This window comes from Sciurus vulgaris, assembly GCF_902686455.1.
Source record: "Sciurus vulgaris genome assembly, chromosome: 16".
NCBI classification, from domain to species: domain Eukaryota; kingdom Metazoa; phylum Chordata; class Mammalia; order Rodentia; family Sciuridae; genus Sciurus; species Sciurus vulgaris.
Genome location: NC_136477.1, coordinates 10,047,406 through 10,071,384, shown reverse-complemented (window position 1 = coordinate 10,071,384; position 23,979 = coordinate 10,047,406). Strand labels below are relative to the sequence as shown.

The 23,979-nt window shown below is 54.3% G+C and overlaps 1 protein-coding gene across 2 annotated transcripts in view; it reads left to right on the top strand.

Annotated features, from left to right (window-relative positions):
* Positions 1–23,979, top strand: part of OLFM2 (olfactomedin 2) — a 60,893-nt gene that overhangs the window by 8,435 nt on the left and 28,479 nt on the right. The window contains exon 1 of one of the 2 annotated variants that reach the window (XM_079115758.1): positions 5,741–6,076. The exons of the other annotated variant lie outside the window; for it this stretch is intronic. Within the exon in view, the coding sequence (XP_078971884.1) occupies positions 5,942–6,076 (135 nt within the window). The 5' untranslated portion in view covers positions 5,741–5,941. Of the gene's footprint in view, positions 1–5,740; positions 6,077–23,979 lie in introns of those variants that run through there. 2 annotated transcript variants of the gene reach the window in all.

Genomic DNA, 23,979 nt, shown 5'->3' with positions numbered 1-23,979 from the left:
GCCTCAGCTAGGAACATTCACAGTCAGTTCATGCAACATTTTGATACTCTGCATATGGCCACAAATTACCACAAAGTCACAGCGAATCATGGCCTTAGACATATAAATAAATTGTATCAGATAGGCAAATTTGCCAGTAGGGAATCTGCAAGTGACCAGGCTGCATTCTGTGTGGCTAGGAGTGGAACTGCTGGCTCTGGGGGAGGTCCTGCTGAACAGCTTCCAGAACCCCAAGACTCTTCCAGAGAGTGCAGCAGCTCCCCTCCCACCAGCAGGGGGAGCATTCCTCCTCAAAACCTGCACATCCCTCTTCCACTCTAGACCTTCTGAGGGGTGCACAGTGGTTCTCCCTGTGGGCTTAATTTGCATTCTCTGATGGTTAATCATGCTAAGTACTTTTCACCTCTTGATAGACCACCTGGATACCCCTTTTTGTCTGTTTCAGTCTTTTGCCCGCTTCTCTATCAGGCTGTCTGCTGCTTTTCCCTTATTGCTCTGTGGGAAGGTGTGTGTGTGTGTGTGTGTGTGCAGATTGTATGTAAACACACACTTTCATAAATATAAAACCAAAATATGAGTTCTTTATTGGACATAAATTTTACAAATATATTCTCCTACTCTGCGGCTTGCCTTCTCATTCTTTTAATGGTTCCTTTAAACCAATAGAATTTCTTCATTTTAACATAGTTTAGATCATAATTTTTTTCCCTTCATGGTTGGTGCTTACTTATGGGTCCTGTTTTAAAAAATTTCTTGCCCACAGCAGGGTAATGATGATACCCTTCCACGTTTTCCTCCTGAGAGTTTTACAGTTTGTCTCTCACGCTTACATGAATGATCCATCCAGAATTGGGTTTTGGACATGATGTGAGGTAGGGATCAGCCTTCAGTCTTTCCTTCCATGAACTGGTTCAAATAACCCAGTACTATGGAGACCCAGATCAAAACCTGGGTGACTTTGGGAAAGTTCCTTAGCATTTCTGTGCCTCTATTTCCTCCTTTAAGATGGGAACGACAGTCCTGTCTATTCTGAAAGTTAAAGGAGTCATTGCCTGTGTCTTACAGCAAGCGGCGCCTGGTGCCTGACACACTCGGGACACTTTAGCAGTGATTAATATTACTCCAAACGCTGTGAACTTTTTTCCCCGTGGGAATTTTTCTTTTGTGGGGGATGCTCCCGTTACCTTCAGTGGCTCTCCAGCATGAAGCTCAGAGCGATGGGGAGGAGAGGAAGAGCCACTCTGTTGAGATATTTTCTGCATCAGGATCCCTTGGCTCTGGTGGGGGAGGGAGGGAGGATAAGGAGTTAAAGGTGAATAACCTCCAGTTTCTGACTGTGGGTCATCAGGGCCAGGACCAGGGTGGAGCAAGTGTCCCCAGTCCCTCAGAAGGCACTCACTCTCATGTTAGTGCACGCACAGGGCACCTGGGTGGGGCGGGGGGGGAGGGTCACAGGGAACGTATAAAAAGGTCCTTGCTTTTTAACAGCTGCTTGGAATATGGTTCATATATCATAAAATTCACCTGTTTACCTGTGCAATTCAGTAACTTTTCATAAGTTTGCAGTTATGTACCCATCACCCCAATCCCATTTTAGGGCATTTCTATTCCCCTGAAAAGATCCCTCATGCCCCTTGTGCTCCCTCCCCACTGCTGACCCCGATTCCAGGCAATTGCTAATCTACCTTCCATTGCTATTGATTTGCCTTCTCTGGACATTTTGTATAAATGGAATCATAAAATATGTGGCCTTTTCTGTCTGGTTTCTTTTACTTAGCAAAATATTTTTGAGGTTCATCCACATTATAGAAAACATCAATAGTTGTTCCTTTTGTGGCTGAAAGTGTTCCCTTGTATTGATGGACCCCAGTTTGTTTCTCCATCGTGAGGTGATAGGCATTTGGTTCCCTTCATTATGAATAATGCTGCTCTGAATATTCATGCACATGTCTTTACATGGTTGTGTGATTTACTTCTCTTGGATGGATGGAATTGTTAGGTCCTATGACAAATTTATGTTTAACTTTTTAAGAAATTGCTAACTTGTTTCTCAAAGTAGTTGCACAATTGATATTCCTCGTAGCGATGTATTGGTTCCAGTTTTTCCACATCCTTATCAATACTCGATACAATCTTTTTGATTCAATGCCATTCTAATGGGTGCAATGTGTCATCAGTTCTGTGAAACACACTAGTGGAAATGTCCAAAACTCAGGTGGGCTTAGTGGTCTGAGCTCTAGGTGGAGATCTGGGCTATAGATAAGCCCCAGGTAATAGATTCATTTGGTCAGTCAATCAAGAACAATTTCTTAGAGATGTGGATGTAGCTCAGCAGTAAAGAACTTGCCTAATATGCACAGGTCTTGGGTTTGATCTCTAGCAACACCCCCCAGCCCACCCCCACACACACATAAAGAAAGAAAGAAAAAAAAAAAGAACAATTTCTTGAGCATCTACTATATGCCATGCTGTTCTAGGTCCTGAAGATGCAGCTGTGAAAAACATAGACAAGTTGGTGACAGTTCTAGGGGCCTACAGTCTAGTGGAGGAGCGAGATCATAAACAAATAAAAGTCCAATATAATAATATCACATGGTGACAATGCTGTTAAAAAATAAAGTAGGGTAAAGGGTAAAGCTTCATGGGGTTCTGATTGTAGATGAGGTGGTCAGGGAAGGTCATTCAAAAAAGATGGCATTATTTGGACTTGGGGGTAAGTTGGGTGGGGGAGCTATTGCTGAACACTCATGAGGCCCTGGTTTCAGTCCACAGCACCCCAAAGACCAGATCACTCAGGGTCCAGTCAGGGAAACAAACAAAGTCAGGTATTTCAGTGAGAGAGAATTCAATACAGGGGATTGGTTAGGTGGAGATGGAAGAGTTGAGAAGCCAAGTGGAAATCCAGCTACAGGCCTCAATGGAATGCTGCTGGAGGGACCCTGCAAAGGGGTGGTATGAGGAAGGGTCTCTTGTGGGACAATGGAGGGGGTGTGAGCACAGTCACAAGACACCCCCCACATACCCCAAGCAGAGCGGAGCAATGCCTGAGCTTTTCCCCACTCACCAGTCTCCCTCCAGTGCCTCCCATTGGTTGAGCTTAACAGGAAGTCAGTGTGCAAAGGAACCTGGGAAATGTAGTTTTTCTGGAGGGCATGGCAGGACTCTGACCCATACAAAGATATAGAGTAGACATAGATGAAATAGAGGAATAAGCCATGTGGGCATCTGTGGTAATAGAGTTTTGGATAGAGTGAGCAGCCAGGGCAAAGGTCCTGAGGCAGGGGTGTGCCAGATGGAACCAAGGCCTGGGGAGTGGGTGGGATGGTGCAGATAGAGTGCACCAAATGAGAGGGGCAGGGGCAGGACGAAGCCCAGGAGGGAGATGCAGGCATTTAGGAAGTAGGGAGGGACAGTGAGGCCACAGAAGTGGGGGAAACTAGGGAGTAATAAGGTGTGTCTGAAATCAGGGAAGAAACAACTTTCAAGAAGAAGGGGAAAGCCAGGCACAGTGGCACATGCCTGTAATCTCAGCTACTCTGGAGGCTGAGGCCAGAGGATGGTGCCAGGCTTAGCAACTTAGTGAAAATAAATAAATAAATAAGTAAATAAATAGAGGGTTGGGGTATAGCTCAGTGGTAAAACTCCATGGAAGGTGATCAGTGCCTTTGGGGAGAGGAGTTTGGGAAGTGTGGAGGAGGTGGGAGGCCAGGAGGTGCATCCACTGGGTGGAGAAGCTTGATTGTGCTGAGCTAGGGCAGTTACCCACAGCCCTCAGGCAGAGAAGAGAAGCGGTATCATTGGGTTTCAAATTGTCTAAGCCAGGAGGCCTGGAGCCAACTGGTCTTGGGATCTGAAAACAGATAGACCTGCCTTCAGATCCTGGGTCCTGTTTACCTGCTGGGTCTCCCTGGGCTGCTCCCCTCTCTTCTCTGAGCCGGGTCTCCTTATGGGTAAGGGGACTTGTACTTTTCTTAGGAGGTTGAGTAAATGCTAGCAAGTTCATTTACAGTGTACAGTGCTAATAAATGGAAGCTTTGATACAACTAAGCAAGGTCACTGTTTGTTTTTTTGGTCATTTATCACTTGCAAATAATAACAACAAATGGCATTTACTATTTATGAAAATTTATCATGTCCCAGACACTCTGAAAAGTGCTTTACAGGCACTGTCCTTCCTCTCTTTTCCCCTGGCTCACTCTGTTCTGACCACACTGGCTTCTTTCCTATTCTTCGAACATTCCTGCCCCAGGGCCTTTGCACTTGCTGTTCCTGTTGCTTTGAATTCTTCTCCAGATATCCAAATGGCTCCCTCCCTGGCCTTCTTACCTATCTGTTTAACTGTAACCTTTCCCAATTTAAAGTCTACTCTCCCCTCCTTAGTCCCTATTCCCCTTCCTCCTGATATTCTATTTGTATTTCACTTTCTTTGTCTATTTCTTGTCTGTCTCGCTCCATAGCTCCCCTCAAGTAGGCATTTTGTCTGGGATGTGGACCATGCTCAATAGAGCACTTGGTTTCAGGAGAGCCAAACCATTTACTTGTAACAGATCCACCAGTCCTCAGAACCACCCATTTTGCAAATGAGGAAACTGAGGCACAGAGGGGCAGCCATTGCTGGAGGTCACACACGTGTAGAATCTGCATCCCGGTGTGGTCGAGCTCCGAAGGCAGTCCAAGACCCCCGCTTTCTCCCCTATGTTCTGCGCCTCTCCCCGGGCGAGCCCTCCGAGAGCGGCAGCGGCGGGAAAGGCCTGAGTCATCGCCGCCTCCAGACGGCGGCGGCCGCGGGCCGAGGGCCACGGCGGCGGCGGCGCGAGGTGATGCGGGGACGCCAGGAGGGGGCGTGAGTGCAGGCAAAACAGAGGAAATTAAACCCCGCCGGCGCTCCTCGCCGCTGCCCCGCCGACCCCGCCAGCCCCGCCGCCGGCTGCCGGGAGGGTGGTGGGTGGCCGCGCGTCCCTGTCCCCCGGGAGCTCGCCCCAGAGCGGACCCCGTCCTGGAGGAAGACGGTCCCGAGTCCGAGAGCCCCGCCCCCGGCCCGGGTTCCCCGGAGGCGGCCCGGCCTGCACCCGCCTGCAGAAGGCGTCCCCCGGGTCGCGGCCGGCGCTCTGCGGCCGCCCTTGGAGGCCCGGGGAAACCCTCCCGCCGCCCAAGTGACCCCGTCGCCGCCCCGCCAGCGAGTGCTCGCGTCCGCACCGGGCCACGCCACGCTGGCGTCCCTCGTCCGAAACTAACGAGGGACCCCCGCGTGGCCTTGGCACCCGGGAAACCCCTTCCCCCGGGCGAAGGAGACCCTCGGCTGCTCCTTCGTGGGAGCGCACGGGGTCTGGCCCCACGCCCCGCTCTCAACTGGACCCGGGCTTAGAAAGCCGGGCTGGCGTCCCACAGTAGTAGGTGGGTGGGGACTTGCGACTCCGGCCCCCCGCCCGCTTTGGTGGCCGAGGCGGGGCGGCGGCCCCCTCTCCAAGCGCGGCGCGCGGCGGGGACCTCGGAGGGGCTGCGCGCGGAGGGGACGGGAGCCCCCGGCCGCGGGGTGGGAATGCCGCCGGGGCGGGGCTGGGGAAGCCGCGCAGGCGGGGCGGCGCCCGGGGGTCCCCACCGGGGGCGTTCCCCAGCCGGGCGGCGAGCCGCGGGGGGCAGTCTGGCCGCCCCCCGCCCCCCCGGGCTCCGGGCCGGAGCCGTGACGTCACGGCGGCTGGAAGTGCCCGGCGCGGAGGCGCGGGAGGGGGTGGGGGCCGAGCCGGCGCTTTATAAGCGGAGCCCGCGAGGCGCGCCGAGCCGCAGCCCGCGTCCCCGAGCCCCCCGGCCGGCCCGGCCCCGGCCCCCGGCTCGCGCTCGCGCCCCTGGGGCGGCTGGGTGGTGAGGGACCGAGCGCCTGCCTGGTGGCCGGCCGGACAAGGGACGCGCGGCTGGTGGCCGCGGGGCATGAGGCGGGGGCGCGATGTCTGTGCCGCTGCTCAAGATCGGGGCCGTGCTGAGCACCATGGCCATGGTCACCAACTGGATGTCGCAGACGCTGCCCTCGCTCGTGGGGCTCAACGGCACCGTGTCCCGCGCGGGCGCCTCCGAGAAAATCGTGAGTGGCCGCCGCGCAGGGGGCGCTCCCGGGGGGCGTGGTGCCCGCGCCGCGGCCGCCGCAGCCCCCGCAGCCCCCGGGGGCCCGGCACCCCCGACCGCCCGGCGATCCCGGTCGGAGAGTGCCCTCCCGAGGGATGCCTGTCAGGGCTCGGTGGCGGGACGCAGAGGCGGAGGGAGCCGGGGAGCCGGGACCCCCAGCCGCCTCCGCGCGGTGCAGCATCCTTATTGTTATTAGTGAGCAGCGTCCGGGTGCCAAGCTCGCTCCAGCCCGGGGCGGAGGCGGCCAGGGCTGCGGAATTGAGCCGGGTCCCGGCTGAGTGGGGCGGAGCGGGAGGGTGAGATTCGAGGGGCTGGGAGCGACCCGCCTCTGCATGGGGGCGGGTCTCGGGGTCTCCGAATGCCTCCACCTTCAGGGTCTCTGTCTGGTTGTGTCTAAACGCATCGGAGTAGTTCGTGTTCTTTCTCTCTCTCTCTCCCCCCTTTTCCTTCTGGTTTGCTTCTTCGAGGCTATTTATGTCTCTCCAGTCTCTTTCTATCTCTGTCGCACTGTCTCTGACTTTGCATCTCTTTTTGTTTTTCTCTTTTTCTCCCCCTGCGCCCACCGACCCTAACCCCACCCCAGCCCCTCCCTGCTCCTTACCTGTCTAACATGCGCTGAATATGTATCCCCATAACTCGCCCACCCTGGAAGGCAACGGGGCTGAGCCCGAGGCAGGGGCTCAGACTGTCTCCAGAAGCTCCAGCATCGCCCCCTCCACGCCATCCCCCTCTATGGCCCTATCCTCCCGCTTACCCGGAGGGAGATGGAGGGTATTCAGTCAGATTAATAATGGTCCTGTTGTCCTGAGGAGCGGGGAGGGGGCTTCCTCCATTGCAAACTTCCCTCAGCCCCTCCCCTCACAGCCGCCGCCCCTCTGGGAGCCCCTCCCATCTTCAATCTGTTTGAGGAACTCCTCCCAGTAGATGGGTCTGGGATGCACTGGACTCCAGTTCTGCTCGTGCTGCCCCAACTCCTCCAGCCCCCCTGTTTAGCCCTCCATCAGCCTCACAGCTTCTTTCTCTCCCCTGGCTGGAAGGAGAGGTCTTTGCTCCCAAGGGTTGCAGGCAAGCCTGGGTGTGTTGGAGGACACCATCCACTGTGCCCAGATTCTGCCCAGTCCCTGGGGGGAGGTGGCATTGGGCTGGACCCAAGTGAGATTGTTCATTCCACAGTCTCAGACTTGCAGCCAATGTGTGAAGCAGTATTTTTCTGTGTGTCTCACATCAAGTGACATTGTTTGGGTCTGTCCTGGTGTGTGTATCTGTGTGTGTGTTTCAGTATATGAGTGTGGGGGATGTGAAGAGAAAGTTTATGTGCTCTGCTAACATGAGGGTTCCAGTTGCGTTGTCCTGTGTGTGGGAGTCCATCCAGAATCAGCGTGGGTGTGTCCCTGAGTGTGTTTGGATATGGAGGCGTCTGAGTATGTCTGCAGTTGTATGCCCCTTGCTGTGGGTGCGTGTTATGTGATTGCATATGCACATCAGAGTTTGTATACTTGAATGTGACATGGGCTTCTTGCTGCTACTATCTGAGGGGGGAGAGATGCATTCACTGAAATTGGAGGCCAGTTCCCCTCCCCCATTGGAGAGTGCCAGTGTGTGTAAACTCATGCCTGTGTTACATGCAGGTGTGTGTGTGAATGTGAGCTTATTGTGTATCTGGGGAACGTGTACATAAGTGTGCAAGAGTGTAATTTGTGTGTGCATATGTGTGCAAATGTGTTCACGTGGGCAGGCACTTTTGTGTGCACTAAGGGTGAATGTGTATGTCTTTGTGTGTGCACAGATGCAGAATATGTATGTATTTGCTTGCCTTGTATGCATGTGGGTGTGTATTACATGTCTTCAAGTGTGTATGTGTGTCTGTTGAAGTTCCAAAATAGACTTGGAATCCTTCGTAGCTAGCAGTCCCCGAACCAATGCTGTCATGAAATCACCTGCTGAGAGTTAGTGGCCCTCCCATCCCTGACTCCCACCCCATCCCTCAGTCTTACTACACCTTGACAAAAAAGCTCTGTGAAATGAGATGCTAAAGGACTCAGGATGGGGCCTGGGAGGGGATTGGCACCTGGGGATGCTCAAGAAAGGGTCTCGGAAGTCTGATAAACTTACATTTGAATCTAGATTTTCTCCCACCTTGCTCTGTGCCTCTGGATTGATCCACGAGTGGCTATACCACTCTGAGCTATAGCTTCCTCATCTATAAAATGGTAATGATAATTCCTACCTCACAGAATAATTGTGGGTAACAGAATCTACTGTCCAGGTCCCCATTCATCCCTTCTTCTATCTGCCTACCCATCCGACCATCTATCTGTCTTTGCATTCATGTGTGTGGGAGTCCATCCCAGAATCAGCGTGGGTGTGTCCCTGAGTGTGTTTGGATATGGAGGCGTCTGAGTGTGTCTGCAGTTGTACGCCCCTTGCTGTGGGTGTGTGTTATGTGATTGCATATGCACATCAGAGTTTGTATACATGAATGTGACATGGGCTTCTTGTCACATTCTTTCATCTCTCTCTCTCCAGCCAGCATTTCACCAACCCGCCCATCTCTCCATTCTTTATTCCATCTGCCCAGCCATCTTTACACCCATTCTTCCACGCATCCATCTTATCTCTGCCCTTTCATCATCTTTCCATCCATCCATCCATCCATCCATTCCTTCATCCTTTTATTCAACTCCCATCCACCTGTCTCTCCTTCCACCCATTTCCATCACTTATCTGACCTTTCACAGATCTCTGCTTCCATCCATCCATCTCTATCATGTATCCACCAACCCCTGCCCCCCATTCTCTATCACCCAACCATCTCTTTGTCTGTCCTCTATGCATCCATCCATCCCTCCGTCCCTCCATGTGTCCATCCACCCATCATCCATCCCTCCATCCCTCCATGTGTCCATCCACCCATCATCCATCCCTCCGTCCCTCCATGTGTCCATCCACCCATCATCCATCCCTCCGTCCCTCCATGTCTCCATCCACCCATCATCCATCCCTCCGTCCCTCCATGTGTCCATCCACTCATCATCCATCCCTCCGTCCCTCCATGTGTCCATCCACCCATCATCCATCCCTCCGTCCCTCCATGTGTCCATCCACCCATCATCCATCCCTCTGTGTCTCCATGTCTCCATCCACCCATCATCCATCCCTCCGTCCCTCCATGTGTCCATCCACCCATCATCCATCCCTCCGTCCCTCCATGTCTCCATCCACCCATCATCCATCCCTCCGTCCCTCCATGTGTCCATCCACCCATCATCCATCCCTCCGTCCCTCCGTGTCTCCATCCACCCATCATCCATTCCTCCATCCCTCCATCATCCATCCATCCATCCATCCATCCATCCATCCATCCTTTGATCCATTTTATTTACTGAACAAAACTACCAAGTGCCTCTTCTGTGTCAAGTTTGTGTGTATTTGAAAGGCCCCAGCTTAATGTCTTTCAAAACAGATGCTCAATTAGTAGTAGGACTTTGAATTTAAAATGTTGAATTCTGGTCTTGCCATTTACTGACTGTAAACTTTGGGGAAACATTTAATCTCTCTAAACTCCAATGTTTGTGTTGGTCAGGGAGAATTCAGTATCTCCATTAGACTATAAGATGCAAGAGGATGTCTGTGTTTTGCATAGTAGGCTTACAATAAATATGTGTCAAGTGACTGAATGAACAATCACGCCATCATAGAGATTCTCAGATTCCACCTTCAAATGGAAACAAATGACTGGGCACATAGTGGGTGTTTAGTAAGGATGGGTTGTGGTCACTGTTGTAGCCAAGCACATAGTAGGTCTGGAATAAATATTTGTATCTAAATCAATTTCCCTTTCATAAGGATTGGGGAGGGGAATGAATGGAAGTGACCGGGCGCATAGTAGGTGCTCAGTAAGGAGCAGTTGTAGGAAGATACAGCACACCAACCCGGGAGAGGCTGAGGGTTTAGAAACCTAAGCAGTGTGAATTCCCGGCGCCCTGATGCAGTAGGTTAGGTGCTGGCATTTGGCTTAATAAAGGACCTCAGCGATGTGGAAGGGGTGAGCCCAGACCCCAGGTTGTGCTTCTCTCTGGCTCACCCCCCCTCATTCCAGAGAAGCAGCTTAGCATTCTTGTGGTTATGGACCATTTTCGGGCAGAAGGGGAGAGGAATCTGCAACTGCTAGTACCTCTGGACATCTCCCAGCCATAAACCACCCCTGTGGGATGGGAGCCTTCGCAGAAAGGCTTCTCACCTGGGGACCATAAATCCAGACCCAGACTAAGAGCTGTCAGCGCCATTGCCAGCGGCTGCCATCATTACAGGGCCTGAAGTGAGTTACCTGCCTCTTGCATGCTATGCCCTTGTGCCTTCCCTCCACCCTAAGGGCTGGAGAAATGGGGGAGGGGTGTTCTATTTGGGGAGGACCCTTTTGCTCCCAGGAAGTATGGGGAGGGTCTGAGCAGCTGTCAACAAAAGGCTGTTTGAGTAGCTCTCCGCAAAGAACCAAGATGCAGAATTCATATTTTCTTGATGAATTTTGGGTGGGGGTGGGGGAGAGTCTCAAATCAGTCAAGAGAGGCCAAATGACACTGAACCGACCAACAACCCCAAGCAGCATGCGTTTGACACAGCCTGGTTTACTTCCTGCTTCCCTGATGTGTCCGTCTTTGACTGGTGGGGGTGGGTGGAGAGCTCTGTCCATGGTGGTCACCCACGGACTCAAGGTGATGGATGGACCCAAGATGATGGGTGCTCTCTGTGACATGATCGCGGAGGGAGGAAGAGTCTGGGGCATGGCAAATCCCCTGCCGATTCCTAAAGCTTTGCCTGAGAAGGGACATGCATTACTTTTGCTCAAAATTCATTGGTTAAAAGCAAGTCACATGGCCATGCCCTACCTCAGGAGGGTGAGAAATATGATCTGGACCACGTGAGATGAGAGTCAGGTATTTGCCAGTCCCACCTACTCTGCCAGTCTCTCCTCCTCGACTTAGATGACAGGAATTCTCACAGGTTGCCTCTGCATTCATTCATTCACACGCTTGTTTATTCAACCACTATTTCTTAGGCATCTACTATGTGCCAAGCATTGAACTACAAACACAAGAGACAGAAACCCTTATCCTGTGGATCTGACTTTCTGGGGCAGGGGTGCGGGGTGACAAGTGTATCCAAATCTATCCTATGTCAGATGGCACTCACTGTCCTATAAAGGAACATGGAGCAGGGGGTGGAGAGTGAGTGACCTCTCCGAGGAGGTGACTATTTGTGCAGAGATCTGAAGGAAGCAAGGGAGGATATCTGGAGGAAAAGAGTCTGAGGTGGAGAGAACAGAGGTGCAAAGGCCCTGAGGTGGAAAGTGCCTGAAATTGAGGAACACTTGGGAGGCCAGTGGAGCTGGTGCAGAGCGGAGGCGGGGACAGTGAGGGGAGGTGAGGGTAAGGAGGTGACAGGGGCCATATCTCGTCCGAGGGCTCGTGCAAGGACTTTCGATGTGATCTGCAGCCTTCCCAGCCCCTTCCGGGCTGCTTTCTCTCTGTTGCACTCTGAACCTTGGACAGCCTCTGTATCGTCAACTTACTCACCTTGTTTGATTTTCCTGCTCTAGAATGGCGTGGCCATAATGGTAGGGATTCTAAAAATCAGTCTTTGTAGACTCTTTTGGGCCCAGTGCCCATCCTGGAACGTAGCACATAGTGGGTGTCCAGTAAATACTTGTTAAATGAATACATGGATGACTGAACCGGACGTTTTGGAAGGTTCTGTGCAGGGAGGGATGGGATCTGACTCAGGGGTCATGGTTGCCTGCTGGGGCCTCTGAGAAGGGCAGACTGGCAGGGACACAGGGTGGGAGCCAGAGGACCAGGGCAGAGGTGGCTGCACTTCTCCAGCGGGGGGGGATGACAGAGCTGGATTTTGGAATTGGCCTCCATCTGCCGGATCCACTTGCTCCCTGTCGTGGACTCCTAACATCCGCTCGGCCACCCTCACGTGCGAGGGCGTGTTGGCTGAGCACCTACTTTGTAGTGGAAAGGGTTGCAGAGTGTGGGAGAGTAGGATGCCTAAGGACTGGGGTGTGGCTCGGTGGAAGAGCGCTTGCCTCGCACATGTGAAGACCTGGGTTCCATCCCCAGCTACACACACACACACACACACCAGGTCCCTGACCAGTTAGATCACAGTCTCATCTGCATTACTTGTGACATGACATGGTTTGTTTAGTGACAGGGATATTTCTGGAAGGTTGTGGGAGCAGAGAAGAGGCACTGAAACCAGGCTGGAGGTTTCCTGGAGGTGGCCATGCCTAAATTGAGTCTTTTATTTATTTTTTGTCCTGTGGCAAGCTAAGAGCACACTCTACCACTGAGCTACACCCCCAGCTCCTACACTGAGTCCTAAGGTCGAGAAGGAAATGGTCGGGGGAAGGAGGGCTGGACCTCTGGACAGAAGGAAGGGAGGATGGGGGGCACTGGAAGTACCCGGAGCGTCAGCGATGTCCAGGGCACAGGGATTTGGTCTGGGTGCTCGGACATCACGTTGGGCGGGGCAGGAAGGGACTGTGAGGCCGGCAGTTGGGTTTTCGAGAGGCTCAACCGTGAGGACATCTGTCTGGATTGTGGGTTGGAAGGCTGCTGCTTTTCAGCAGGTACCTACCTTGCCTGGCTGAGCGAGGAAGGAAAGCAGCCGTCTGGGGGAGGCCCAGGTGCTTTGGAGGAGCTTGGTGTGGGGTTGGGCATGTTCATGGGTGGGAGGGAAGAGGCCAGGCTGGGAGGCCAGAGGAGGCAGGGAATGGGTCTGCCTGTCTTTGCCCCTCTCTGTCTCAGCCTCAATGCCTATTTTTGAGCTTTTTGCACCCCCACCCATCTCTGGCTCAGTGGATAGAGATGTCCTTTATTTCCTTCTTTTTAAATAGCAGTGGATCTCACTATGTTGCCCAGGCTGGCCTCGATCTCCTGGGCTCCAGTGAGCCTCTTGCTTCAGCCTCCTGAGTAGCTGGACAGCAGGAGTGCCTGACTCAAAGTGTTCTTTCCTCGCTAACTGTGTATTCACAGCCCAGAGCAGATCCCCCTTAAATGTTGGCTGAGAGACCACTGCTGGCCCTCCGTGTGTGTTTATGTGTCTCTTTATCTCTGTCATCCTCTCTTCTGTTTTTTTCCAGTACTGGGGATAAACTGAGCCCCGCTCTTGCTAGAGAAGCACTCTCCCGCTGAGCCCCAGCCCGCCCCCGTCTCTCTCTCTCTCTCTCTCACTGTTTCATTCTCTTTGTCTTATGTGTCTCTGTCTTTCTGACATCTCTGTCTCTGGACATCCCCAACTTTATATCTCTGTCATGTCTGTCTCTCTATGTATGTCTGCATGTCTGTCTATCTGTCTTCTCTCTGGGATTCTGCCTGCCTGTTACCATCCGACCCTGACAGGGCTGGGGTGGAGGGCGGGATGTGTATCAGGAAGGCTTCGGTGGGTGGACATGATGGGCCAGGTGAGCATAAGGCCATGAAGGCCCCACAGAGGCCGGGGCATCTAGACCCCTGCAGCCCCGGGGATGGGCGTTGGAGGTGGAGGTGGAGGCGGGCAGCTGAGTTCCAAGCCCCCTCCACCCGCCACCTCACTCTCCTGCTGCCATCCGAGAGGGCGTCCCTCTAGGACCCAGCCACCAGGCCCCAGCGCTGGCTCCAAGATGGAACAGCTGTCTGGCTACAGCTGCAGAAGCTCATTTTGAACAAGGGAGATGATTGCGGGAGTGACTGGGGGAGGGAGAGGGAAGGGAGAGGGAACGGGAGGCTGGCGAGGCCCGGGAGGAATCAGGCCTGATTGTCGCTGCGGTGGCGGGTGCCGAGGCCGGCCAGGCGGGAAAAGGCAGAGGGAGCCGCGTCCCCCGGCCGCCGGCCCACCTGCGCCGCTGCTGCCCTCCGCCTTGCTTGCGAAGTTTCTCGGCCTGCCTCTCGGGGCCTGGCCTGTCCCCACCGCCCTCCTCCCAGGCCTGCGGTCCGCCTCCTGCCCTCTTGCAGCTTCCCCATCTCGGTCTCCGCCTGGACCTCCGGATGTCCAGCCTGGCCGCCGGTCCCTCGTCCGGTCCCTGGGCACCGCGGTCATTATCGGAAGCGGCCGAGGCAGGCGGCAGCCCTCCTCGAGTGCTCTTTCTTGTCATTTCTGCCATACTCCAGGGCCAGAGACAGAGGCGACAAATTCCCAAGGAGCAGATGGAATCGTGTCCTTCAATAAAGGGATATTTGCAAAGATATCTCAATTAGGACTAATTAATTAAGCGAGCCACTTCCCCTGCCCTCTCCCCGACCCTGCCGTCCGCAGCCCCCCGGGGGGACACCAGCCAGCCCGTGGATGGCGGAGCCTAGGGCTCCACAGTCTCCTGTTTAATCATAACCGCTTCTCCCTGATGCCCCCCAATCCATCCAGAAGGGCAGGATGGCCGCGGGAGTGCAGGCCCTGGCAGACGCGGGGAACTGCTGGACCCCCTGCCCCTCTGGCAGGGTGCATCCCGGTGTGCTGGCGTGTGCCTTCATGGCAGGCAGGCACCCCCGTGTAAGGGAAGTTGATGCCACCCATGTGTCTGAGCCCAGGGGCGTGGGGGAGCATGTCAGAGCGTGTCCCTTGCGTGGGGACTGTCTGGGCATGGTGAGGCAGGCTCGAGCATGCCGTGGGCCCCGCGGGGGCGGGGGGGGCTGTCCTGGCGCCACTGCAGCCTGGTCCTGCAGAGGCCCGAGCTTGCAGGGAAGAGCTCTCCTCCGGGGTGTGGCGAGGGGTGTTTTGTCGGGCCCCTAGGCAGGGAGAGCTGAGCCATGACAGATCTACAGCTTCCTGGGCTCCGTGACCAGCTCCAAGCTGCACTTGGTGAGTCTCCCCAGCTCCTTCAGCACCCCTAGATCAAGAGGGTTGGGTTCTAGCTCTTGGGGTACTAATTCTCTGTCTTCTGTGCCTGACTTCAGGTTCCCAGTTTCTCCTTTGATACTCCTACTGGACCCCTTAGGATCATCTCTTAAACCCACCTCTGCCTGTCCCTTTGTACCCCACACAGGAGTTACGGGTGCTGAGGGAAGGTGCTGCTTCTCAATTTTACTTTCTAGTTATGAAGGCTTCAGGATAATGCTCAGTCTAGATTGGGGCCTTCAGGTGTATGATTGAAAGAATGTTTCAGTGTTCATGTAAAGACAGGTCTGTTGACTCAACCCTTGGTGTAATGCCCCAGAAGTTCATGTAGCCTTCGGTATGACAAGTCTGTTGATGCAGCCCTCAGTGTAATGTGTGATGCAGTCTTTGGTATAATGGCAAATCTAGTGATGCAGCTCTTAGTATGATTCCAGGATAGTGTTGGGGCCATAAGCACATCTCGAAATGTGGCTTACATTCTGCAGATAGACACTGGCTGAGACATTTGGTGCGGTGAGAAGGAAGAGGAATCCGTTTGTTCTTGTAAGTGCATTCTCTGGCCATTCCGGAGTTCAGGATTCCCTAACCCTGTTGGCCAAGGCCGGCTCCATTAGCCCTGGTAAGTGCCATGTGACCTCAGCAGGACATCAAGCTTATTAGTAAAGCATGAATTCTGCAGGAATATTTCAGGACTGACTGCAATGCTAATGAGTTCACTAGGGAGACCTAAGAGGGCAGTTGACAGACGGTATACAGATGTCAGTTCCTACTGAGATGATGTAGGGATGTTCGTGGATACAGGCAGGTGGATACAAGTGGACGAAAGAGTTATACACGGAAGGACACAGGTGTTCTTAGATAGAACCAGATGTGTAACATGTTTACGGCTTCTAGGTGGACTTACACGTGCACCCGGTTGTCCAGAATGTACAGAGGGCTGCGGGCATTTACAGGGAGGTGTTTACCTGTGTGATGGGCGTTTGTCAGTGTGGCACGCCTCTGGGGACAGGCAACGTGCACGTGTGGACATGACTGTAGAGTGTCACAGGGTCATGAATGATCAGGGCTGGAGGAGAGCAGACCCCGTATCCCCAGGATACTGGTACACAGTTCTCACACTGACCTGCGAGCTCGCAGTTGAACACTGTACAGATGGTCCCTGAATACAGTGTTTTTGACTCATGGTTTTTCAGTTTTAGGGTGCGAAAGCAATACCCATTCAGTACAGACCACAGTTTGGTTTTTGATGGGTTGGGTTCCCAGGTTAGCACCGTGCAGCATGATAGCGCCATGTGATGCTGGGCAGGGTTGGGAAGTCCCAACCCCATCAGCCTCGCAGTCACAGGTGCAAATAACCAGTATTCTGTGGCGTGCCGTGTGGCTGAGTTATGCTGTTCCGCGGGTTGGGTGTGTTAAGGGCATTTCAATGTCTGGGTTTATTCGGACATAACTCCGTTGTGCGTCGAGGAGCATTTGAACGTGAGGACAGGATGCTCGCTCACATATCCAACAAGGGAGCGAGGGCGACCGTGGGTGTCCCCATCCTTGCTCCTGTCCACCAAGGCACACGGTCACTTGTCTGGATTTCTGTTGCTATGCTGATAGGTACATGGCCAATCACACCCCTGACACCTGTCCCCTCGGGACAATTATGGGGCAAATGCACAGAAAGATGCCTGGCACAAGCAAGGGCCAGGTGGTGCCAGGGATTGGCGTTGGCACCGCAGAGTCCCTATTACCCTCCGTCATGACGAGTCCTGCGTGAGGCGTTCTGGTCCTCTGTGTCTAGTTCACCTGCTCATCTCTGGCCCTGCCTGTCCTCATGTCCACTGTGGCATTTGTCCAGCTCCAGCCTCATCGTTCGCTCCCCTCTCTTGCTCCAGCTGGAGAGGGTCCTTGGAAGCATCCCGCCTCCCCTTCCTGGTTTCTCTCTCACCAGTTGGCTGGTCCCCCACGTCCCTGTCCATTTTCATTTGCCTCCTGTTGGGCTGGGGTGGGGGTGCGTCAGGGACTGGGTATGGAATAGGAATCTCCCTAACGGGCCCAGGGGCACAGGAGCTGTCAGGGGACCGCTGAGGACCCGGGAGGGAGAAAGCCGTGATGCATTCATTCAGTTGCCCCTTTGTGGATTCGAGTGACAAATACTTCCAGCACACGGCACCCTGCCAGAGACAGACACGGGTTGTGCTCCTGCAAGCTGACCTTCGGTGGGAAGAGACCGATGGCAAACAAACGAAGGAGAAAGTATGGTCTGGTTCCATGCGCAGGGCAAAGCGTCGAACAGGACGGGATGGTGGTGCACAGGGACAGTGCTCATCAGCTTTCTGTCACTGTGACACGTACCTGAGATCATCAGCTTACAAAGCAAAAAGGTTTATTTTGGCCCACGGTTTTGGAGGTTTCAGTCCATGGCTCTGTTGCTTTGGGGCCTGTGACCAGGCAGCACATCATGGCAGGGGGCACGGAGTGGGACAGAACCACTGATCCCATGACCAGGACATGAGGGAAGGAGGGAGGGGCGGGACTGGGTCCCACTGTCCCCTCCCAGGGCACGCACCCAATGACCTAAGACCTCCAGGAGACCCTATCTATGAAGAGTTTCACCAACCCCCACTTGTGCCAAGTGGGGACTAAACTTTTAACACTCAGGCCTTCGGGGAATGTTCCGGGCCCAGCAACAGCAGGGAGCTACTCCGAGCCCTCTGGAAGCCAGTGCAGCACCAGCTCTTGGGTCTGGCCCTGGCGTGCCCCCGCACCCGAGGCCTCTCTTTTCTGCACCCCTCACGTCCCCTGCCTGTGGCTCTGGGTTTGTGCGGCCCGTGAGCCTCATGGACCTTCAACTCCATGGCCCACACCTTCCAATCACCTTGGCCTCCATGACCCAAGTCCCTCTCCCCGGGCTGAAGGAGTTGATGGTCTCAACTCGTACCAGGATCCACTCGCGGTCCAGTTAGCTGAGCCCGGACCCCTGGGGCATCATGGGACTCCTGGCTCCGGAGGTCTTCCGTCTTGCGGAAGGAAAGCTGGGGGCGGAGGGCATGGCAGATGCACTTGACACTGATGGCCTAGAGCCGCAGGCTGTGTTGCAGGGCGAGACGCCCGTGTGGATTTAGTAAGCCTGGCCTGGTCCATGTGTGTTGTACTAGAGACACAGTAAACGTCATAGATAAATGGACGTCTGTTTTCTGTAGGTAAGTGCTGTGAGGAAAACAGCAGGCAGGTGTGAGAGAATGTGTGTGAGCCAGCCTCAGGGTGCAGGGCCCCCCGGGTCAGGCTCTGGAGAGGAAGCTGGCCACGGAGGAGCTGGGAGAAGGGTGTTCAGGGAGAGGGAACTGCAGTGCAAAGGCCCTGGGGTGGGAAGAGCTTCTTGTGCTCTGGAAGGAGCTGCCAAGGACCAGGTGGGCACCAGGATGCACAGGTCGGCAGGGGTTGCTGCATTCGGGACCTCACAGGCCACCGAGGGTTTTTGAGTTTATTTTCAGGATGGTGAGAAGCTGCCGGATGATTTGCAGGCCGATCTGATTCCCATTGCTTGAAGACCTCTCTCCAGTCACTGGGTTGGGGAATGGATTCTGGAGAGTGAGAGTGGGTAGCGGGAGGACCGGGAAGGAGGGGACTGCGACAGCCCAAGCAAGATCCTGTGCCGTGTGGGCCAAGAGGGAGGCAGCCAGGGAGGAGAGCATGGGCAGGTGGGAGCGTGTCTTGGAGAGGCGCCCTCGGGACTCACTGACCCGTCTGACCAGAGAAAGTGGGAAAGAGAAGCAGGGCAGGGATGGGGTCATGGCTGCCAGGGTGGAGTCTGGGGAGAACGTCTAAAAGATGGGGAGCCAAGCCGGAGCAGACCTCAGAGGTCACCGGTCTCTTAACAGCCAGGAGGAGACAATGGCTGCAGTCCCCTGTGCTGCATGGAAGCCAGTCTTGGGACGCCTCGTTGGGGCAGCTGGGGTCTCTTGTTCACCCTGGCTTCTGACTTCCTGCTGCTGTTGAATTATCAGGCTCCCTGGCATCTGTGCCCTTCTGACATTGCTTGACCTTTACCAAGCCTGGGAGCTCAGCTGCCGAGGTCCCGGAGAACCTCCACTTCTGGACTCCGCTCACTTAAACCTGGCCCTGAGAGCAGCAGTGCTTCTGCGTACTTACTCAACCAGTACTACGAGCTCGTGCTGGGAGGAGAGGTGGGGAGCCACACAGACACTGGCAGGTAGCGATCACATTCCCGAATAAACAGGAATGGGAGCTGTAATAACAGCTTGGAAGAAAAGACCTTGGTGCCGTAGGAACCTCAGATGTGGAGATTTGATCTAATTCGGAAAGTCCAAAGGAGCAAGAGCTGAGATCTGATGCCAAGGGAGAAGAGTGCTCTGGGCAGAGGAAATGGTGTATGCAAAGGCCCTGGGGTGAGAAGAAGTATGGAAAGTATGACCGACCAAAGGGGGCCTCGGAGTGGGCAGACGGTGCAAGACAACAGCAGAGGGTTCAGTAAGGGGCAGACCCACAGTGTTGTGTGGCTATGATGAGGAGTTTATCTGCATCCAAGAGTGAAAAGAGCCCACCTGTGGGGCTTGGTTGGCAAGGTTGGGATCACCTGTGCATTGTGACAGTTCAATATGTGTGTGACAGGTGTGCAAAAAAGAGAGTAAATTGAGGTAGACCAGACAGATTTCCCAGCTGTGAAGATGGCTTAGACCACGGAGTGGTGGTGGAGATGGAGGGCCACAGGTGACCTGAGAGGGATGGAGACGGGACACAGGGACACTGGATGAAAACGAGACTCCAAGCAAGGATCGCCTTTGGGATTCAAGGCTTAGAGACATCAGGTGAGTGGCAGCTGAGGAGCTGGAGGAACCTGCGAACGTGGAGTCCAGGGAACAGGTGTGGCAGGCAGCCATGGAGGGAGGTGGGGGGGAGCCTTTATTTATTTATTTATTTATTGAAGTGCTGGGGATTTGAACCCAGGGCCTTGTGCTTGCGAGGCAAACACTCTACCAACTGAGCTACATCTCCAACCCCAGGGAGGAAACTTTAGAGAAGGTGGAGTGAGGATAGGGCCACCCTGAGACTAGAGCGACCGTTTCCAACCAGGGGGCGGCCGGTCCCTCAGGGACCCTGACCAGGCCTGGGTAGAGTTTGTCATCACATCTGGAGGGGGAATACTCTGGCATCTCGTGGGTAGAAGTCAGAGATGCTGCTCAGAGTGGGGTTTTCTGGCCCCTGGTAGAAATAGTGCTGAGCCTGAGAAACCTTAGTCCATTTGATCATGAGGTGGAGGAAGGCGAGTCTGAGCTCGGAGGGAGCTCTGTGGGGAGGTCTTGGGCTGTTTTCTGTTGCTATAACTGAATACCACAAGCTGGGTGATTTATAAAGACTAGATATTCACTTGCCTCCCAGCTCTGGAGGCTGGGAAGTCTAAAAGCATGGTGCCAGCCCTGCTCAGCGTCTGGAAGGGGCCTTGTGGCTGCCTCCTGACATGGCAGAGGGCACCACAGGGTGAGCCACCCTGACCACAAACCGCTCCCTCAATGACCCACCAATCCACGGGTGGACTGCCGAGTTCATCAGGGCAGAGCCTTCAGGAGCTAAGCACCTCTTGAAGCCACCACTTCCAAGTCATGAGAACCAGGGAAATTTGGTGATTAAGTTTCCAACTCATGGATTCCAGGAGACGTTCCCAAACCACACGGGTCATGGTGACCAAGGAAATGTATATATATATATATAGAGAGAGAGAGAGAGAGAAGTCAGCAGAGCCGAGTTCTGCTGAGGTCTGAAAAGACGGTGAGTCAGAAAGCACCTATTGGATCTAGAAACACGGAGGCCCTGGGGACTGCGGGGGCTTGTAGTGGTGCAACAGTGGGGTCAGAAACCAGGTGAAAGGATGGAGGAGCGGTGCAGGAAGCGGGACATGGAGGCAGCTAGAGGAGGCAGCAAAGAAGAGGGGGAGAGAAGAAGATGGAAGAAGGAGTCAAGTGAGGTGTGTTTGGTTTGTCTATTTGTTTTCATAGCACTTGAGTTTATCTAAAAAGCTAGAAAGAGAGAGGAGAGAGAGAGAGAGAGAGAGAGAGAGAGAGAGAGAGAGAGAGGAGTTGAATAAGCAGGACGAAGATGAGATGGTCTGTATGACCATCCCAAGGAGGCAGAGGGATGGAAGGCAGAACCGCAGAGTGAGAGGTGGCTTCTCCACCCTGGAATTAGGAGGGGAAAGAAGGAGACAGAAGTTGGTCATTTGTGACTAGGGACAAGCAGACTTCATTTTATGGTTCTTATTTCCTCGGGGAGGCTTGGAGGTGAGGCCAGGGATGGTTGGAGGAGATGGAAGGCTTTGGGCCTTTCTGCTGAGCGTGTGCTGGCCTGTGGCAGTGCACGCTCATCCCCTGCAATGTTCCACCTGAAGGCCTTGTGTGCGGTTTGGCCATGGAAACTGGGGACAGCTCTGACGGGGAGGGGTTTTCAACTCCAGGATCTCTGAGTAAGACTCACGATGGGTTCTCAGAAAGTCTCCAACTCCTGAAGATTAGTGCCATTTAGAGTAGTTAATCAAGAAACCCTTGTAATAATCCTCAAAAAAGACCCATAAAATCCACCTTAATGAATTTCAGATAATGGCTTTGGAAAAATAAAATCCCCTTACCCTCGTTAATCCTGGGACACACCAGTCATTTGCAGTAGATATTTACCCACAAGTCCCTGAGCCCTTGGAGGGAAGCCCTTACCAGCTGGGGTGCTGTGGAATGGGATCCCTCGGCTGTGAAAGTTCCACCAGGGCCAGGTGGCCCCACGTACTGAGATAGACCCGGCTCAGCTCAGGTCCCCAGGTGGAGGGATGCTCAAGTCCTGGGAAGAACAAGGATCCGTTTCTAAGGCCTAGACATTCCCTGGTTGGCTCTGTCTCCCTAGGGTCAAGCCGAAGCCCTGGATAGACAGGAACTGAACTTGGGTCTAGGGCTAGACCAAACATAGGCCTGGTCCTAGGAGACCAGCATCAAATCCAAATCCTGGGTCGATGAGGGCTACACTGTGAACTTGGGATGGGCAAGGCCAAACCCAGATCCAGGGACAGACCAAGGCTGAACCCTGAGCTAGATCAGAGCAGAACTCATGTGGATAGAACAGGAAGTGAGTTCATCTTGGGGCAGCCTGGGGCGCCCAGGCTTGTCCTCCCTGCTGGTTGAACTACCACCCGAACTGTGGAGCACCTCTGGGGTTAAGAACCACTGCGAATGACTTGAGGTGTTCCAAGATCGAGGAGGGGAAGAGAATTTCATTTTCTCATGCCGGGACATCTGAGGATCTGGCTTGACCCATGAGCCTTGAGACAGACTCAGCTGAGCCTACACATAGCTGCACACTGTCCCCATGGTCCTTGGTCACCTGGACATAGGTGTGCTACACCCTAGTCTCCCTCTCTCATGGGTCCTGTGCTGGTCAGTGTAGGCCAAGCTACGCTGCGTAACAAAACCATTCCCAAGTCTCAGAGCAACAGTACAAACCAATGAGATTTGGCTCCTGCTACATGAGGGTTGGTAGGTGTCTCTGCCTCGTCTGGTCACTTGGGAGCCCCTGCTGGTGGAGACCTTACATTAACACAGACTTCTTCAATTATTGATGCAAGAACAGGGCAAATCACATGCCACCTCTTAAAGCTTTCTCCTGGAAGTAATGTCCACTCCTAAGGGCAGGAAGTCACGTGGCCATGCTGGTGAAGCACAGTCCTATCATCTGCCCAAGAGAAAAGACCCGCAAAACTGTCAACAGTTCCACCGACTACCAGTCACTTACTTGTGCATGCTGAGAGCTGCACACTGAAGTATACACGCACACACGTGTGCACGCTCCTACACAATTCCTTCCCACGTGGGACCAGTGCTGACCCCTACCATCGTGAGATGGAGCGGGAGACACACATACCTGCCTCCCAAGCCCCCGTGCCTCGCGGAGCCTCAAGGGGTCTCCTTGTCCCTCCTGAGCTGGGGATCTCGGAGTCCCCGCCTGGAGCTGGAGCGGGAGCTGACAGCACAGCCCAGCACCTCCTCTGGCCCTCGAGTGGGCGGTGTTTTTCCACAGACACGGGGGAGAATCTTAATAGGCGCTGGGAGGTCTCTGCATTGGTGGGAGCCTCCCCACCCCGCCAGCTGCAGGAAGGGAAGCCCAGAGGGGAGACGCGAACCCCGAGAGACCCACCCTCCCAGCACCACCAGGGACCCTCGCCTGCCCTCTGCGGCCAGCCCCACTCCTCCTGCGACTACTCAAATATTCCAAGGCAGGAAGCTCATGAATATTTATAGGGGCCTGGCAGTGAGGGAGATAAAAAAAAAAAAAAAAACATTTGGAATTTATGAACCAGGATCCATCTATAAATAACAGGCTGGTGGCTGATGGGGTTCTTCCCTCACCACTGATTCCTCCAAGTTCAGCTCCAACCCCCACTGAGCCTCCCAGAGCCGCCTCACACACGCGTGTGCATGCACACACACGCGTGCAGCGCTTCATGGGGATGCACTATTCCGTGGCCTCCGGTGCATGGGCCCATGCAGCCCCTCACACCCGCTGAGCCCACAGACACGTGCTCACACCCCCTGGGCCAGCTGCCGCCTCTCTTCCCCGCACAGAGCACCGTACAAAGGGCCTGAGCGTGTCCAGGAAGCCTCCTGTGTCCACCCTCCAGCAGCGACAGCCACTGCTGCTCAGACTGGCACACATGGCACACAGCTGCACACAATCACACACGGTAGAGAAAGAAGCCCACGGTCCCAGCCCACGCAGCCACCTCCTGACCCCTGATGCAAGCAGGTGGCTTCCCTTTTATGGGCCTCAGTTCATAAGATGCATGTCGAGAGTCTTCACTTTGTAGAGTTGTAGTGCAGATTTTTTAAAAATAACAAATGTGCTGGGCGTAGTGGTGATCGCCTGTAATCCTAGCAACTCGGGAGGCTGAGGCAGGAGGATCACAAGTTTGAGGCCAGCCTCAGAAGTTTAGCGGGGCCCTAAGCC